Genomic DNA, 19982 nt, shown 5'->3' with positions numbered 1-19982 from the left:
GTGAAGGGGGAGAGGAGGAGCAGATGGGCTGGTAATGAAATAAGCACTGCTTCTGTCAGCCTTCCCCTTCCATGCAGCTTGCTGGAGCATTTAGACCACAAAAGTGAAGCTTAGGAACGCTGCTACTAGCAGCTTTTATGCGTGTATAATGCGTTGAAGTAGCAGCACTATGCCACTCAGACTGTGTCTGTTTTCTGTATAAGTAGCATTGTTACATACAGCTCTGACTCCTCTATTACCCCCTCGCTCCGGGCTCCACCCACCTTCTTCCTGCAATAGAATAAAGTGTATGAAATGATTCCGTGTTCTGTAGCTGCTGTCTGTTGGGCTGGGGGAAGTCAGAGGATTACTTGATATTCTTACTACTGCAGCCTGAATAAATACCGACATTAGCATTGCTGATATAGGCACAATCCCAGCCGGAGACAACAAAATACCAGCTGTGCCGGTAAAGTACTGGCCAGGTGGTAACCCTACCTGGTTAGCTTGCTGTGACATCTTGCTTCCCATTGCATAACCCAGCCCCCCTCATCGTGTAAGTGATCAGAAAGAAATCTGGATCAGTGTAACAGAAGAGCAAGAAGAAGGAGAAAGCTGTGCAGAACAAATAAGCTCAGACATACAGGCAAAAGAAGGGAGGTAAACTGCAAACAAGGAAGAGGGATCTTTTTCTCTGCTGATGTGCTGCACTTTGGCTTTACGAGGGTTTTTGTCTGATAACTGGCAGGGCTGGGGACTTCATGATTGCACTGAAAAAGAAGTCTTCTCACTACCACCATGCGAGGTAAAGGGGCACAGCGGGTTTGTTGATGTTCCCAGAACTGTCAAGTCATTGTTTTTATGGAGTTTCACTCATTGCAAGCATTGTTTATGTGACTCGTAGCTAGAAACTCATTGCTTTAATTCGTATGCCCTTCTTTCTAATATATTCTGTGACACAGCTGGCCCAGTTTACTGGGTAAACTTTCCTTTAAGACCTCCGTGGCTGATTAGTCTGTGTTGAATGACAAGTTTGTAAGGGATTAATTGTGCAGCGGGGCTGGTGGCTGGCTTCAAGTCAACCCCTCTAGCATATATTGCTACTGGCTCTAGCATATATTGCTACTGGCTCTAGCATATATTGCTACTGGCTCTCTTCCTTTCCTAACAGTTTGTCATATATATATATTGGCCGGGTGGCAGCTGTTTGTTATAAGCTGCTTGTACAAAGGCATCCTCAAAGTTTGCTCTGTGACTTTTCTCTCTTTTCTAGTGCTTCATTGCTTACTATACTATAAGTCATTAAAACAGACTTCCAAATTCTCATTGTGTCTGCTAATTTGTAACTGTAACAAACTTTTCCCTGGTATGCAGAAAAAATGTAGGTGTTCTATAATCTATCTATCTATCTATCTATCTATCTATCTATCTATCTATCTATCTATCTATCTATCTATCATCTATCTATCTATATCCTTATTGAAATTCCATCAGTATGAAAATGCTCTCTGAGACAATTTGTGAATAGGTCAGGTATTGTTAAAATATGTGCCTGTAGTTCATTTGTTGGGCATCATTTATTGTTGCTGTTTTTTGTGGCTGGGTACACCAAAGTGAAAAAGGCATTTCCAGGTCACCTCCACCATCATATTTAATTGTTTGGTGTCCCAAGTGAGAATGAAAGGCATTGCATCCTAGCAGTGATGTCAATATGGCTAAAATGTGGGCACAGGAATGTTTTTCAGCTTTTATTTTAGAGTGGGAGTATATTCATTGAAGGAACAAAAATACAGAAGGAACATGCTCTAATGTGTTAGTGAATTTTATTATTGCCCTATTGCTTGCATATAACTGTGTCTAGCTCCATGTTATTTGTAAGCACTAGTGCTATAATAAAAATGCTCTATTTGTTTAAACCCTGCAAAAATGTTAAATTCATAGTTAAAGAGAGATTATACTTTCAACTGAGAGGTGGGGCTTTGTTTCAAGGGGTGGGGTCTAGCACCCTACCATATTCAAAATTTACAAGCCAGCACTATAAGTATAGGCGTGTGTGTATCTATGTGTGTGTGTGTGTGTATATATATATATATATATATATATATATATATATATATATATATATATACTTATACATAATGTGTGTGTGTAGTAATGTATGCTTGTGTATAAAATACATCTTTAACTCCCTAGTACATACAGCATATACAGCCTGCCTAGATGACTTCAGCAGACTGTATCTCTATGTATATACTGTACAACATATTCACCTCACTGCAGCACAGTTCATCCTTAACTACCTGCAGTAATTGCAGAAAACCCAAAGTCTTCAGCAGTATTCTTGACTCCATGCAGCACACAGCATCACTCAGCAGAACAGGGTGTGCTGATTTTCCTGCTTTAAACAGCATTCCAAGGTTATTACACCATACTCTTAATATACAGCATCATTGCAAGATTTGTGTAGCAGAAAACATTGTCACTGAAGCACAGTGCATCCTCCCTCTTTTATACACAGTAATACTTTCTTTGGTTGGTACACGGTATCCTCCTCCAAGCAGCACACTGTGTCCTAGAGTAGACTGCTTACAGCACAGAAGATCAATACACACAGTATTTCCCTAGCATAGAGTGTCCACTGCTCCATACTACACACATCATCCACATCTCTCTGTAGCACAGAACACCCATTGCTTTGTAGCAGGGCACACAATTTTCACTCCTTGATCAAATAGCAGCTTTCACTCCACTCATTACACAGCATTGCTAAATCCCTGCAACCTATTGAGTATAGCATAGTGAATAAAACTTGAATCATTACAGCGCAACCTGATTCCTATTCATATTACTAGTGAGCCTTAAGTTTACCAGCCTTCTTGAGTCTTTGACAGTGAAAGACAGGGACTGTTATTTGTACTGATCTAAGTCCTGGCAGTTCTGAGATTTTTGTAACCGAGAGCTGCTCATTTTCCTTGCTGTGTGGAGCTTTTCTATTCCTTTGCCTGAAGCTGTGTATGTATGTATGTATGTGTGTGTGTATATGTATGTATATATATTAGAGCTGCGCATCTTCACCTGTCTCACGATTCGATTCGATTACGATTATCATCGTAACGATTCGATACGATTCGATTCTACGATGCATCGCGATGCATCACGATTACTGCACTATTTCTGCCCAATTTTTAAATTTTTCAGAAAAAAAAATTCAAGAAGTCAAAGTATTGAAATAAACTCTTTTTTTATTTTATTAGCTCAAAAAAGGACACTCTTCCTGTGGCAAAGTCTGAACACAGCAGACAACAACAGTTTATAGAACAGTAAATACTAAATGGCAATTGTATTGGTTTGGAAACAATATTATGGCATCAAACTGTAGTTACAGAGTACGTAGTGTAAAAAGTGCAGTGCTCACAGTGTACTTCTTCAGTAAAAGAAAATATTTAAATGTATATATTATATATTAGTAAGTAGTACACTATACACTTGTAAAGAAACATGAACAACAAATAAATGTCTAACCTATCTATGTTGGTTTTAATTTAATTTCTTTACTTACTTAGTAATAATAATATAATAGACATTAAATTAAAACCCAAATAGATAGGTTAAGCTTAAGTTACCACCATAATACCTTATTTGTGTGAAAATTGTCCTCAGAAAACAAAACATAAATCCCTTATAGGTACAAAATTACAGGTGCAGTCCACTGTGCCTTCATGACTGTCAATTTGTGGCAAACAAACATCACGTGAAGAATCTGGAACACAACACAAAAGCACAGAGTGTGCACACAACACACATGTGATTGTGACATATACAATTAGTTTACACAGTTACAGACTTACAATAGTACTAGAGACTGAGAGAGAGACATTTAAAACAAGTAGCATTGAACTGAACTACTATAACTACAGTTTCTTCTTGATGATTATATTATCTTTATGGGATCACAAATATAATTAGTTAGTTATTAGTTACTGTTAAAGCAGTACTACACACAACTGAATAGTGACTGAGTCTGTCACTGAACAGTACACAGCAGTCACACACAAACAAACAATACATAAAAAAGGACACAGACATCAAGGAGTAAATCATGGTGAAGAAAGGGTGGCACGCCACTCACCTGAGGTGTGTGTGCTTTATTTTTGTATTGTGCTGTTGTGTGTGGCACTGTGTGTGTGCTGTACTGTCTGTAGTGTACAGTATATTTGTGATCCAATAAAGATTTACTCAAGGTTTACTCAAGGCTTTTCCTTCCCCTATAGTGGGGTTTGGCTTCAGTCTCACTCTCTGCATAGTGCACTCATAGACAGTTAGACAGTCACACTCACTAGACACTCAGACACTAGAGACACAGTGGGACACACACACAAACAAAAACATTCAATGGCACCACAGTCAGCCACAGTCACACTCACACTCATAGACACTTAGACAGTGACACTGGGACAGACACACAATCACATACAAACAAAAAAATTCAAAGGCAGTTAATACACTCATCTCACACACACTCATAGAGAATGAGATACATACAAACTTTTCAAACTGGCACTCACTCACAGACACACTCACACACTCATAAAGAGACAGTTAGACACTGCAGTACACACATTGTTATTGTTAACTGGTTGGTTATATTCGGTTAACCCCTACAGATCTGCCTGGGAGTGGGTGGGATGGCATTTGGGATTGGGAATTGGGATCATAAACAAAAACATATGATATCTTTCTTAAAGGGTCTATTTAAAATAGACAATTTTTTAGTGTGAATGAATAATATTAATAATCCCTTATGCAGTGTGCACTATGCACTCACTGCATTGCAAACAATACAGGGGTGTGCTGTAACAATAGCACAACATCTACAAAACAGAGCACTTCCTGATTGGCAAACATCACAGTAACACTAGAAGTAGTAATAGACATTAAACAAGAAGTAGCATTGAACTACTAGATTTACTAACTTTGATTATCAATATCTTTATGGGATCACAAATATATTGTTACACAACACACACACAGTCACAGTCACACACAGTCAAACAATACCAAAAAAAACACACATAATAAAAAGAGTGAATCATGGTGAAGGGTGACACTGACTGACACGCACACATGAGGTGTGTGCAGTTGTGTGTTGTTTCTTTTGTATTGTGTGTGTGTGTGTGTGACTGTGACAGAGTGACGTGGTCGGTCGTGTCGTGTAGTGTACTAGTATATTTTGTGATCCAACAAAGATTTACTCAAGGTTTTAAGCTTCATTTTTCAAAAAGCTATAAGCTATATAACAGTAACAAATATAAAATAACTTAACAGTAGTCTGCACTGGGCAGTGGGGCACACAGCACTTTCTTCTGGATGTGCCAAAAAACATTAAATATTAATATTATAAACCTGAATCACTACTCAGAATTATGGAATATGTAGGTTTTTCTGTAAGAACACTAGTTGATCCACATGCTCTGGTTTGAGGGTGCTTCTTTTAGCCGTTACCACATCTCCTGCAGTGGAGAAAACCCGCTCTGCAGACACGCTTGTACCTGGGATACACAAGTATCGCTTTGACAAATGAGAGAGGAGGGGAAATATGACCTCATGTACATGCCACCATTTCAAAGGGTCTTCAGTGAGAGGCAGAGATGGGGCTTTACAATATTTCTCTATTTCCTCTTCAGCCTTGGCATAGGGGGTCTTGGGTTCTATTGTACCTTCAGTGTCAGTGAAAGACTGTCCCAGCAAAGTCATGAGAAGCGATGTGGACTTTCTTTTGGGAGGAGAAGGGTTATCCTCCTCGATGGCTGATTCTTCTTCCAGAGTTTCTTTTCCCTCAGGCAGTGGCACTTCATCCACGTTTGTCCTCCTAGATGTAACTGTACTAGTACACTCAATCTGTGTTTGAACAAAAGAATAGAAAAAATAGCATTCATTATTACCTCGAGCAGCCAGCCAGCTAATGCTATGTGTGTGCTCAGAGAGACAGTAATGCATAAATAAATGCATACAACAGCTCACATCTATTCAAGAAACATGATGCAATTAAAATTACCTCCAAGGATGCAGCCTCCTCAGTCACTCCTCTGTATATCTCCAATCTCTCCTCCTCTGTGAGAATAAAAGGCAGTCCCTTAAAACGAGGATCCAGGGCAGAGGCTGTATAAAGTATCTTCTTCTCTGCCTCACTGCTGTACCTCTTCAGGAGATCTGTTTTGATGGCATTCTTGATCTCATGGATCATGGGTGTGTCTCCCATGGTGTCTGTCATGTTCTGGAGCAGTTGTGCATTTAGAGGGGCAATGAGAGAAACAGTTGGATTGCGCTCTTCTGACATCAGTGTGGTTGCATCTTTCATTGGCTTTAATGCACTCACAGCATCCTCTGCATTTGACACATCTGTTTCGTTGAGAGTGCAGAGATCTGACTCACTTTTTCTGACTTCTGGAGACAACAATGTGGCACAGATTGCAGGTTGCTGTTCTAGGAACCTCTCGACCATGTCATATGAGCTGTTCCACCTTGTTGTCACATCAGTTATTAGCTTATGATTCTTCAGGCCAAGACATTTCTGTTTTTCTTTCAGACAGTGGTTTGCTGTAGTGCTGCGGTGAAAAAATGTTGATATTCGTCGCACTCTGCCTAAAAGCCTGGAGAGCGTGGCCACTTTCAGCGCCCGCTGGGATGCGAGATTCAGTGTATGGGCGAAGCATTTTACATGAGGGAATTTTCCAACTTGAGCAGCAACAATCATGTTCGAAGCATTGTCGGTCACAAGCACTACAGATTTATCGGACAGCTGCCATTCTTCCACGACACGAGACAGTAGCTCCGCCAGATGAGAACCCGTGTGAGACTCATAAACTGCTCTCGTTTGCAGCACATGCGACAAGATCTTCCAGTCCTTGCTAATGTAATGTGCAGTTACTGTTACATAAGACTCCGTCGTGACTGAAGTCCATGAATCACACGTTAGTGCGACTCGACTGGCTTGGCTCATTGATGCAATTACCTGAGCTTTTGTTTCTTGGTAGAGTGCAGGTATAACGTTTTCTGTTAAGTGATTGCGTGACGGGATCTTATAACGTGGCTCTAGTGTCTTCAACAGGTTGCGAAACCCAAGGTTTTCCACAACAGAGTAAGGCCGTAGGTCCTTCGCTATGAAAGTTGCCACAGCTTTGGTTATTCTCTTCCCTTTTTCAGAGTTGGGTGGCAAAGTTGACAGCATTGCATCAATTCTTGGCTGATGAGCTTCAGCTAGTCTTGTTATTTCCTTGGCAGTGGCACTGGCGACAGCGGCAGGGGTTAGCATCTCAGAGTGAAAACGTCTAACGTGATTTCTCAAGTTAGTAGTATTCCCTAGGTATTTAATTTTTGTGTGACAGGCTTTACAAACCGCGTGTGTCTTGTCCAATTCGTGCTTTCCAGTATGTTCATAAAATCCAAAATGTGCCCAGATGCTTGCTTTTAAAATGCTAGGTGCATTTTTTATCTCTCTATCTTTTTTGTCTCCCTCTGTCATTTTAGCATGACATGTACATATGTGACGGATGATGTTGTTGTCAACGTCAAACTCTGTCAGTGTTAAAAAAAAAAGAAAATACACTAAGTTCCAGTTGTCAAAATGTCAAGCCGCAAATGTAAAATCAACAAGTACTAGTAACTTCAACTACTTTGCCAATGCCATACATTTTGCGAACATAAATTTTAAAACAAATTGCATTGTGATAATTGCAGGGGACATCACTCACTCACTGACACAGTTACTGTAATATATTACACACTTAAAGGTGCAAAAACCCAAACATTTACTTTCATGATTCAGATAGAGAATACAATTTTAAATAAACATCATAACTAACTCTTCTATTATTTAATTTGCTTCATACTTCTCAGATATCGTTTGTTGATGACATATTAGCAATGCATTGCACAGCACACACATTACTTACTATAAGTATATAATACTTTGTGCACAAGGAGGAGGCTATGCATTTCAACAAAGGATAAGCAAATTATATAATAGGGAAAGTTGTTTAAAATTGCATGCACTTTCTTGAATTAATATATTATTAAAATATTAGAACTTCAGACCAGGCCATCCATCCATGTGAAAAACATGTAGATAATAGATACAGATTAGACTAATAGAGACATTATTAGACAATAATAGTATACTATATTTATTTATAATACATTTTTTATATATGCAATATTATTCAATAATGCAGCAATTAATTATGCAGCAGCCTGAGCCTCAGTCAGCTCAGCATACTACGTTAAGTAAATAAGGCAAGTATTTAATTGTTACCCCTTATTGTGTAATAAATGTGATTGTGTACCCCTTATTGATTTGCTCTTACCTATTGGCAAGTAGTAGGCAGTTGAGGCAATAGGCAGGCATGGCAATGGCAATTATGGCATGGCATTGGCAAAATGTACAACGTTTTGGTAACTATTAACTAAACAAACAGTTAGTTAGTCTAATTCTCACCATAGGTCTCCTCCTCTGTCTCCCACAAAATAAAAATGAGCCCGCCGTGTAGCTGTAGTATACCGCCGTGTACCATCATCAATCTCAGGCAACAAACTCCTGCTTTGCTGCTTTGCTCCTACTGCGTAACTTCGGCACTTCAAGAGACCGCCCATGAGCGCCCATGTTGCTTTATTGGGTGACGTGACGTCAGTGACGTCAAAACGATGTACCGCGCACTTTCGCGCACTTTCTTTTACGTTTCCTGGAGGCTGGTCACGTGGGTAACGTTAATCGATTATCGCGTCTCAGCGCATCGATGCAGAATCGTTTCATGCCGCATCGCGATGCATCGTCAAAACGATTATTTTTGACAGGCCTAATATATATATATATATATATATATATATATATATATGTATATGAGAGAGAGAGAAAGAAAAAAAAATTCTGCTGTGGCAATTTTCTTGAATATCTGTATTTTATTACTGTGTTTTTTCTTAATTTTTATTTAAAGGCTCATAGATGATATTGTAAGCCATTCAGAAGGTGTGGCAAATTTTTGCTCTTTTCATTGGACCTCATGATTATGCTTGAAATAAAAAGTGGGATGTGCTTATATACGTGAAATACAGGAAAAGGGTCCTATGATTTCCTCAATATTATAGAGTTAGGTAAAAAATTAAACATGCATTTCAATTTTAATTATAAGCATTTTTGCAATGTATTTCCATTACCAAAAATGGTTCTAGTAAAAGTTATTACTGTTTTTCTGCAGCATACACACATATACTGTGAAGGCCGTGCACCAGTATTCAAACAAAACATCTCAGAGAGTCAGTAGTAGCTTGAATGATGTTTTCAGAAGCAGTACACACCACTGCCAGCCCTCTGATAAGGTGCAGTGTTAGAATACTGGTGCACGGGCCTTCTCAGTATATGTGCATATGCTGCAGCAAAACAGTAATAACTAGAAGAATTTTTGCTAATGGAAGTATATTGCAAAAATGCTTATTTCAAATTGAAATGCACCCATGCACATTTATTTTTTTGATATTTCTGTCCCTTTAACCCCTTAAGGACCAGCCCTGTACCCTGTACGGCACTGGTCGTTTAGTCCTTAAGGACCAGTACTGTGCCCTGTACGTCCCTGCTGTCCTCGGCCTCTTTCTACCTCTATCTCACTACCAGTAGCGAGATTGCGCTATTTCTGCATATCCCACAAGTGGGGCAGTGCAGAAAGACCGATGCAGAGAGAGATATTCTGTGTCCCTTTCTGCATTGGGTTGCGATAGTGCCGATCGTTGGTGGTGTGGGAGCACCAGAAGGGAGGCGGGTGGACAGCCCATCGTTGGAGGGGGACGGGAATGGGCTGGAGGGGGTTGGAAACAGGCTGGAGGGGCGGAAAAAAGTGGGGCCGCTACACTGCAGAAATAAAACCCTTAGAGAAGGGAAATTCTAATAAGAGGGGGGAGAAAAACGGTGGCATGAAATATACCTAAATGGGCCTAGATCAATACCTTGGGTTGTCTACTAAAAAAAAAAATATATATATATATATCGTTTTGAAAGGTAAAAAAACCCCCCAAACAATGCTTTATTTCTGTTTTAAAAGCAGTAATAGCAAAAATGCTGAAAATGCTCTGGTCTTTTGAGGTAGTTTTAATCTGAAATGCCCGGTCCTAAAAGGGACAGTCTAGTCTAATAGGGCATGTAATTTTAAACAATTTTCCAAATTACTTTTATCACCAATTTTGCTTTGTTATCCTGGTATTCTTAGTTGAAAGCTAAAGCTAGGGGGTTCATATGCTAATTTCTAAGCCCTTGAAGGCCCCCTCTTCTCTCAGGGCATTTTGACAGTTTTTCACCACTAGAGGGTATTAGTTCATGTGTGTCATATAGATAACACTGTGCTCATGCACGTGGATCTCCTAAGATCCAGCACTGATTGGCTAAAATGCAAGTCTGTCAAAATAACTGAAATAAGGGTCAGTTTGCAGAGGCTTAGATACAAGATACTCACAGAGGTATAAAGTGTATTTATATAACTGTGCTTGTTATGCAAAACTGGGAAATGGGTAATAAAGGGATTATCTATCTTTTAACACAATACAAATTCTGGTGTAGACTGTCCCTTTAAGGGGTTAAGCGTTCACTTGTTGAATATATATATATATATATATATATATATATATATATATAGTTTTTTTATACTATTACATTAGTGTATTACTGTGTGACTGTTGTATTAATGAATTGGTGCATTAAAAAAATCTTTTTTTTTTTTATTGTTCTCTAGGTTATCCAGAATGCATTTTTATTTTGTAATCTGTAAAGATCTAGAATTTTTGTTCTCTTCTTTAATTTGCATAGCGTAAATTTTTTGTATACTGCCTCGGCATTGCCAGTTTTTTTTTTTTTTTTTTCTTTTTAGTTGTTTTTTTCTTTTTTTATATATTTTTATTGAGGATTAGAATATACATACAGACAATCCACTATGAAATATCAAGCAAAATGAAATATACATATAATACGTTCCTTAGCATAGAAGTGACATTTGAGCAAAAAAGTACAAATATATGAAAAGAATAAAATATGATTAATACAACAATGTCACCAACTATCCAAGCAGCATGTACTTAATACAACTAAAGGAATATTATCTAATGGTAATCCTCAGTTTCTTGCCTCCCAACCAAAAGATGGGTCTCTTTCGGACCACTAACGCATTTATTATAGCAAATAAAAGGAGGTTTACATGAATATAAGGTCCCCTATGGACCTTTTGGATGCTATTGAAACTTATAAAACATGACTATACCAGATAGAACATGTAAAGTATTTGTAATCTTTAGCAACAAGGGAAGGGGTAGTATGAATATGGCTCGTAAATGAAACCTATAAATAGTTGAAGGGAAGGGTTTCTTGGAATCTAAGTTCCTTTGTTTATCTAGTAAACAAAATATTTAGGGAGGGCGGAGCAGAACATAAGGGTGTCGAAGTTTCATGAGGGTTGAAATTTTAAAACTAAATAGGGGCGACATACTAGGATTTTCTCCAATCCCTATATATATATATATATATATATATATATATATATATATATATATATATATATATATATATATATATATATATATATATATATATATATTTAAAATAGCTCTTTAGTGTTACTTCTGGAGATGCACAGAAGGAGAGCAGCTCATGAATATGTATTCTATATAATCAATAATAAACACACCTACATATAGGGCAAGATAGATATAGTAAATATAATATTAACTCCTCCCTATAGGAGCTATGCTGCAATGTAGGGAAACGCTGGAGAACTCTAAGACTCATATGATAAAATAAGACTGTTTTGGTTTCTAGGGCAATAACAATGGATATGCTAGTATGAACAATTGCTCACGTCTCAAAGAAAAAAGTGAATTTTTATATAGAATGTTGGAGTATAGGTGACTGCAATAAGCACAAGGGCTAGAATATGCTGTCCGGGCCGCAGGCAGCATACCAAGCCACATGACAAACATTGATATAACACAAATACAGTAATAGCTATTACACGAAAATTAGAAGCCTGACAGTGCTTAATTAATCTTCATAATGTAATTATTGCTATGATATAGGCATACACTAGATTCAATGTTAACATATTAGCTGATGGTCACAATTATACTATACTTGTATTCACAATGCACTTTCCCGAAAACCTATGTTTCAGACATTAACATCTTATCAGACTGTCCTAGCAAATATATAAAATTAAATTAAGTGGCTAAATAGTATCACATTAAATATAGAACAACCTAGGCACATAAAAAAAGTATAGATCCTATAACAGAATGCAGAAATGCTAACATAATATATATATAACAAAAAACAAACAAAAAACAAACAAAAAAAAAAAACAACTGGAGATCTATGTATGCAATATGAAGAGATAAAAGTAAGACACTGCTTATCAAAGGCATAGATTCCATGCAATAAAATCTAAAACAGTGAACAGAAACATGTGTAAATCAACTGGGGTTTTCATCACCCTCAAGGATCCTGGAGTAACTGATCTTACAGTCTTCATGAAAATATATCTGCTGTTAAGTGAGAGTTCCGATAGTTCTTAGGTTGCGGTTGTCTTCCATAATTGGAGAGGTTCTGTTCAGTAAAAGTTAAGTACTTATCCTACGCCAGCTCTCTGCAGCAACCGTCCCAACAAAGGATCGTAGAGTTGTGGCAGAGCACAATGATCTGTCTCTTTAATCCCCTGGTTATATGACTCTTGTCGGCAACCGATAGAGACAGATCGGTCTGTTGTGCGGGAATCCCTCAAAGACTTCAAGATGGCCACCCCACTAGGAGATTCATATATAATGGTCGGGTAGTAAGGGCCCTTTACTCCCGACCACTGCGAGGTAGATGTGCATGTTAGCATGGAATAAGGTCCGCTGCCAGAAGCCACAAATTTTGCTTCATTTTCACTAAAAAGCGAGCATTCTAAGACCTGCTCCCAGGGATAGGCCAAGTTCCACGAGGTCAGGTAATTTCTTGAAGTGTATCTGCATCTGGCAGCTTGTGTCTCACTATCTCCCGGGGTCCACATAGGTGAAGCTGATTGCAAAGGCTTGCCACTCTCCTCAATCTCGGACTGGGGCACATGAAGCAAATTAATTATGGACCTGGTCATATCCTTCTCAAACTCCATTAGTAGGGCCTGTAGCAGCTCCTGGGGGTTCTCCATTTTTTCCATGTAGGCTGCAATGTTAGGCAGTCTTTTTAGCGGCAGTCCGGTTGCATTGAAAGTGTGAGATAGGGAAAAGTCTGCAGGGATAGCTGCTAAGTCTCTTCAGTAAAATTGTATAGTTCCCACTGCCACCAATTCTAAGAAATGGGGATAAAATTAAAGTGAAAATCTGGAGCTCCTGTAAATCACGTCTTATCCCTTCAATTGTCGGCTCTGCCCCCCCGGCATTGCCAGTTTTAACCCATAGTTCATAATATTGGCATATAGTGTATTTTATTAATTACCTTAAAGGGGCACAAGCAACTAATAAAAGTTCATTATTTTCAAAGTAGCTGCAGGAACACCCTATTTTGGCTACCCCGCATTGGGAGGTTAAACAGTTAATTGTAAACAATTACACTGATGCATCTAAAATGGATCATTGGGACGTTTTACAGTACAATGTCCCTTTAACCATTAGTGACCTTCTTATAAAAAATATGTTTTCCTTCATGTCTCCAAGACATATATTGTTATCATACATTTTCTTAACCAGTTTCTTTAAATAATATAATTGCTCTATATCAATCTCCTGTCACAGCCTTTTGTCTTAACTAAGTGTTAAAGATTTAATGCTCAGATAAATGAGTCACATTAAATGTTATTCTTACTAAAGAATTGTTATTGTGTCTTTTCTGTAGGTAATTTAATATTTATGGATTTATATGACTCTCTTAGCATAATATTACACGTTATTGATGTTTCCCAATATTGATTTATCTATTTAATAAAAGTTGTCACAAAAAGTCAGTTACCAATTGTGAAATTAAGTGTCTGTTCATTTAACAGTAGCACAAAATGAATGTAATTTTCTTTATCAACCAAAAGCCAACCTTTCGGACCTCAGGGACCACTAAACTCACAATTTTTTTTTTATTATTTTTTTAAATTTCTTTTTATTGAAGTAACAATGGTATTATGGTACAAGCAAAAAAACAAAAGAGAAGTATGAGGGCACCAAAACACCTAAACAATAGTGCTGCTACAGTCCCGTATCATAAATACCACAGGGAATTTATCCTTATAGTATACCCAGTGTGCTCTCTTTATTATGGTACAAGCACATTAAACATGGTTATAAGAGGTATCACAAGTATTAACACCATGTAGTCCCCGCATCAGATTAAAATGATACAAGACAAACTAATTAAATAATAGATTACTGCACCTCATTTTGTTTTAAAAGCTTCATTGTGTTGTCCATGTCAGCCAGATCCACTGGAGGGACCATAGTATTCATAGTTCATAACAGGACACACAGATTAAAACCAAATATCTTCAGTTAAAATCAGACATAAGAACTAGCAAAACTTTTAGTTCCGGAACTAAGATGCAGAAAATTATACATAATATAAATGATTATCACGGTAGGGCCTGAAGAGCAGACTCAATGCTCTTCGTACTGGGCAGAAGCTACGTAACTCTGCCTGGAATTTAATACCAGAAACTCCTGGTAGTGGCTATTCGGGCGGGCGCCTTACAGCGACTTTATCACAAGAATTGAGGGCTTATGTTAGCCATATTATTTGAGGGGGCCTATGTGGGAGATAAACCTGTGCAAATATGCAGGGATGAGTCTATATTACTTGTGGGAGAAAGGGGATATCTCATATGCAGTAGGCCAAAATAGAGACTCATATAGTATGCTCTTATCTCATCTAACAATACTCCAGCCGTGTGTAGCTTAGTGTGGTGGTATAAATGCTGGTATAGTAGTAAGGCATAAAAAGGAAAGGAAATTGTAGAGGGTTTGATATTGAATCTTCATCTTAGCCAAGCATAGAGATTATACCAAAGCATGCAGCTCACTTTATATGTACCTCCAATACAAAACTAGACGCCTAATTACAGTGACCATTATTGTCCAGCATAAATATATAAAGCTCTTCCAAAATATTGATCCCTATAGTCTGTATATATTCCTGAAATACACTGATATCTGAATCATACTAGACAGGTATGATACCGTATAGCATTAGTCTAGAATAGAATTAGCATAACCAGGGGAGCCTTGCAGGATGCCTATAAAATATAGTAATCTAAGAACTGTATTATGGCTGTCAAGGGTAAATTAAATAGAGATTATTGAAAGTAGGATCCTCATCTGCATCAAATACTACCATAATGCTATTGAATAAGTTGAACCCTAGTAAATATACAGTACCCAGGAGAAAAGATGCAAACATACACATACAACAGTATTGTACACTACAGGTATTTAAACAGTTAAATACTCAGGAGCTATCATAGTGCACTTTCTATATTGTAGATCCTAAAAGGGGGCATCTAGCAGGGAAAACAAGGTGTGATACTGCTCAAAGTTTGTATTTACTTAAAGACTTGGAAGTAAAGTACCCACCGGCATAAAATACCTGCCAGGTTAGAGTCTCATGGCCAATGTTAAAAATAATAATAATTGTAACTGTAGGAAAATAACATATATAACATTGCAAACAGAGCAATCAAAATGCTCTAACTGTGTACAAGAAATTACACAGCTCGCCTTGGTTAAGGGGGTATTGAGATCATCCCACACCTAGTAAATTAAATAAAAGTAGACCGTGTATAGTTTTTTGGTGTGAAACTAACCCACCACCAAGTTGTAGGGCTGCAGATTGAAGAAGATGTCCAGATGCAGCTAAGCAGATACAGATCCAACTATACACAACCAAGGTAATTGGTGTTTACTGTTACGGTGAAGCTGTTCAGGCTCATAGGAGCCTCATGTCGCGCCTCTATCAGGAGCATTATTAGATCCGTTATTAGATAGCTGCAAGGACTCAGATCTCGCTCCAAAAGATCATCTGCTCCCCTCCTAAGAGCTCCCGGCCAGGCACAATGGATCGGGTGAGAGACAGTCATCTGGCACAGAATTGCTGGCGGCATAGGTGTTCCGCTCTGAGTTGTCTGGATGCGCCACAGTCATGTCCGATACAATTGGGCCCACACCCATCTCAGAGCACCTAGCCATGGGCTTAATCGACTCTAGCACCTCTCTCAGCTGATGTATGCGCTCGCGACTTACAGGTGAGGTCTTCAATAGTTGCGCATTTTGCTCTGCTATATACTCATGGGATCGGGCGCTGGATACTGTGTGAGGCTTCTGGCCTGTTGTTTTTGTCGGAGGGTCTTACTGGATTTTTCGTTGTATGAGGAGAGTTAGCTTATCGAATCTGCAACACACCTGTTGCTCAAAATCATTTAAGAGGGTACGCAAAGCTAGGTTTAGGTCCCCTCTCTCAGGAATAGCCATATTGAGCTAGTTTACCCCCGTTCAGAGGGGGGGGGGGGAGGTGCTCGTGAATGTTGTAGGCATTTAGTATATCTTCTGTCACAATCTGGCCTAAGAAGTCCTGATCAACAACATTTTTTTTATGTAACTGCTCTGTCTGAAGTTAGACACTCAGAAACAGCCTTATTGATGCTGGATTCGACTGATATTCAACAAGTTCGGCATATCACTTCAAGAGCTAAACAGGAAAGCGACTTCTCATGGCCGTGCTTAGACACACCACTAAACTCACAATTTTGAATCCCGTGAACCACTAACATGAATTTTTTTTAAAAAGTACAAACTTCTATAATGTGTGTATGTGTGTATATAAATATATATGTATGTGTGTATATAAACAAAGTCCCCCCTAACAGTAAAACCCCCCACCCACCAAACCCCCCAAAATAAAAAAAAACCTAACACTAATAAACCTAATCTACCCATTGCCCTGAAAAGGGCATTTTATGGGCATTGCCCTTAAAAGGGCATTCAGCTCTTTTTCACTGCCCTTAAAAGGGCATTCAGCTCTTTTTCAAAGTGCCCAAAAAAAACCTAAGTTAAAAAATAAAAAACAAAATTTAAATAAAAAACCTAACACTAAAGCCCCAAATAGGTACTCACGGTTTCAGAAGTCAGGCGGAGAAGGTCTTCTTCCAGGCAGGTCCATCATCTTCATCCACAGCAAAGGTTGTGCAGAACGGAGGTTCGGAGCGGTGTTCCCAGATGTGGCGATCTTCGGCGGCGGCAGTCCTCGACAGCGGTCCTCAGCGACATGGAGGCTCCTATTCATCTGATGTCCGTGGTATACTGAATATTGAATGCAAGGTACCAATTTTGGGGTACCTTGCATTCCTATTGGCTGAATTGTTCAAAACAGTCAATAGGATTAGAGCTACTAAAATCCTATTGGCTGTTTAAATCAGCCAATAAGACTTCAGTAGCTCTCATTCTATTTGCTGCTGAATTTTTCAAAACAGCCAATAGAATGAGAGCTACTGAAATCCTATTGGCTGTTCAAATCAGCCAATAAGATTTCAGTAGCTCTCATCCTATTGGCTGATTTTGAAAATTTCAGTACCTTGAATACTTTCTTCAGTGTGCAGTGGACGATTGCATGAAGAGAAACCTCCATGCCTTCGCCGAGGACCGCCGCCGAGGAGCGCCACCTCCCCCGTTGACTGCTGCAGAGGATTGCCACATCTGGGAAGACCGCTCCGGACCTCTGCCCCGCGCCACATTCGCATGATGGACCGCCTGGAAGAAGCTCTTCTCCTCCAGACCTCAGAAACCGTGAGTACCTATTTTGGGCTTTAGTGTTAGGGTTTTTATTTTTTTATTTTTTTAAATTAAATTTTATTGATTGATAATTACAATACAATATTCAAAATATCATCTGAACACAGAATTTCGTACATCAGCATGTTATGCAATATTTCCTATCAATCTGTATAGATAAAATGAAAAAGAAAAGGAAGAGTCTCTCTTGGATATTACCTATATGTAGGTTCAGTCTCACTTCAATTACCCATATAATATGTAGCTGTTCATCCATCACGGGGTATTGGTAAAGTGATGTAGATTCACGAGTTAACAGTTAAGGCAAGTTAAGGATATATATCACCTTTTTCCATGGAGTAGAGACTTATTTTAGTGGATAAAAAGCTGTTGTATTGTACAATATAAAAATTAAGTTTAATACCATTTAATTCTTGTTAGTGTTCCTCTAAAGAAGAATATTACAGAGTAAGAAAGAGATAAAGAAGGGGGGAGACTCGGTGGGTTTAGGAGGGGGGGGGTGAGTGTCCGATTGGGCTAAGGAGTAATTGTATTCTAAGATACTACTGTGCATAACTTATCTGGGGTGGAGAGCGGAGTAGAGTTTCCCAGTAGAACTGGATATCATGGAAGAATGTCAAATTGTCATTCTTAAAGTATGAGTATTCCTCCACAGCAAGGAGTTCAGAGGTGTTGTGTAGTGTGAGGACAGTTGATGCTTTCCACTTACGCGCTATAAGTAGTCTTGCGCTATTAAAGCTAATTTGTAGCATTTTCCACTTAATTTTGCACATTTTGCCTGGTTTAAAGTTGAGGAGTAATAGTAATAGGGGGCAATGTGAACTGGTTACCCATAACAATTTTAGGTGATTTGTGATATCTTTTCAAAAGGGATGTAATTTTTGGCAGTGCCACCATATATGAACCATTGTGCCAGGAGACCCACACCCCCTCTAGCAGGAGGCATTAGCATTGGGGTATATATGTTTAATTCTTTCAGGTGTAAGGTACCATCAAAATAATATCTTGTGGTTTAATTCAAGAATTCTAGGGGAGGAAGAGGACTTTGCGTTATTATGATATATATTCTGCCATTGCTCTTTAGAGATGGGGAGTCCTATGTCTGACTGCCAATGTGAGTCATAGGAGGAGGGTGGGAGGAGGCGGGATTCATCTTATATCTTTTTCATAATCGACAGTGATCCCAGAGGTAGTACACCTTTGTGACATAGACGCTCAAAATTTGTTAGATCCCTCAATAAGTCTTGCTTGTGGAGTGACATTCCTATTAAATGTGTTAATTGTGCATATTTAAGCCACTTGGAGAAAACGCCCCCGGCAATATCTGATAACTGTAACTGTGGTCTTAATGTCCCATTCATTGTCAAACTATAGTATAACCCATGTGCTTGAAGCTGGGTTCATCAGATATGATTCACATTGTGAATTCTGCATTAAGGGAGAAGGTTGTCATTGGGGAAATTGGTGAGGAGATCTTTCTTTGATCTAGAGATGGAATTGTTTTAGGCCATATTCTTTATCTTAGACTCACAAAAAGAAAACTATGAGCTCCATGCACAGCACAGGGTCCTTTTAATGAAAGTGGGTTAGAAACAGACAGAATGTTACACACAAAGAAAAACAATTCAGGTTAACCCTGGCAATGCTGGGATATTGCACTACGTCTGCTGGATGACTATTCCAGGCATCCACTACACCTCATGAGTGTATCATGACATTTGGGTTCTCATATGTGGGTATGATATTTTGGTGTGTATGTGTAGTGTTTTGCTTACTTCCTGGTTTGGTTAGATGGCACATTGAGGCTTCCATACAAAGATGATGTCATCAAGTGGGCTGTGTTTAGAATCAGAACAGTTTAGAGAAGCCATCTTGTGACAGTTTGTGATGCAGTTATAAAGTACAAGTAACAAGGACTGAACCTCAAGATCTGACAAGTGCTGCTACTAATAAGTGTAATGTCAGCTACAGATCACTGCAGCAGGATACAGCATCGGCCAGTCAGGAAGAGTAAGAACTGTCAGTTACACATTATAAGTTATATTGCAGTTATACAGTTAACAGTTAATCAGTTATAAGTTATTCTGGATTACTATAGTGCTGCATACGCAGTGTACAGGACTGCTAATATGAGTGTAGCAGCCAATCATTATAAAGGACTATATATGTGTATCTTA

The 19982-nt window shown here is 38.6% G+C and overlaps 1 protein-coding gene across 2 annotated transcripts in view; it reads left to right on the top strand.

The window, feature by feature from the left end:
* Positions 1-78: 78 nt before the first annotated feature.
* Positions 79-19982, top strand: part of IL1RAP (interleukin 1 receptor accessory protein) — a 524293-nt gene continuing 504389 nt past the window's right edge. The window contains exon 1 of one of the 2 annotated variants that reach the window (XM_053710238.1): positions 79-784. In XM_053710238.1, coding sequence (XP_053566213.1) covers positions 741-784 — 44 coding nt within the window. In that variant the 5' untranslated portion in view covers positions 79-740. The remainder of the gene's footprint in view (positions 785-19982) is intronic. The other variant, XM_053710241.1, reaches the window with a different exon arrangement.

This window comes from Bombina bombina, chromosome 4, assembly GCF_027579735.1.
Source record: "Bombina bombina isolate aBomBom1 chromosome 4, aBomBom1.pri, whole genome shotgun sequence".
NCBI lineage: Eukaryota > Metazoa > Chordata > Amphibia > Anura > Bombinatoridae > Bombina > Bombina bombina.
Note: the sequence above shows the minus strand (reverse complement) of the source record. Positions and strands in the feature narration are given on the sequence as shown.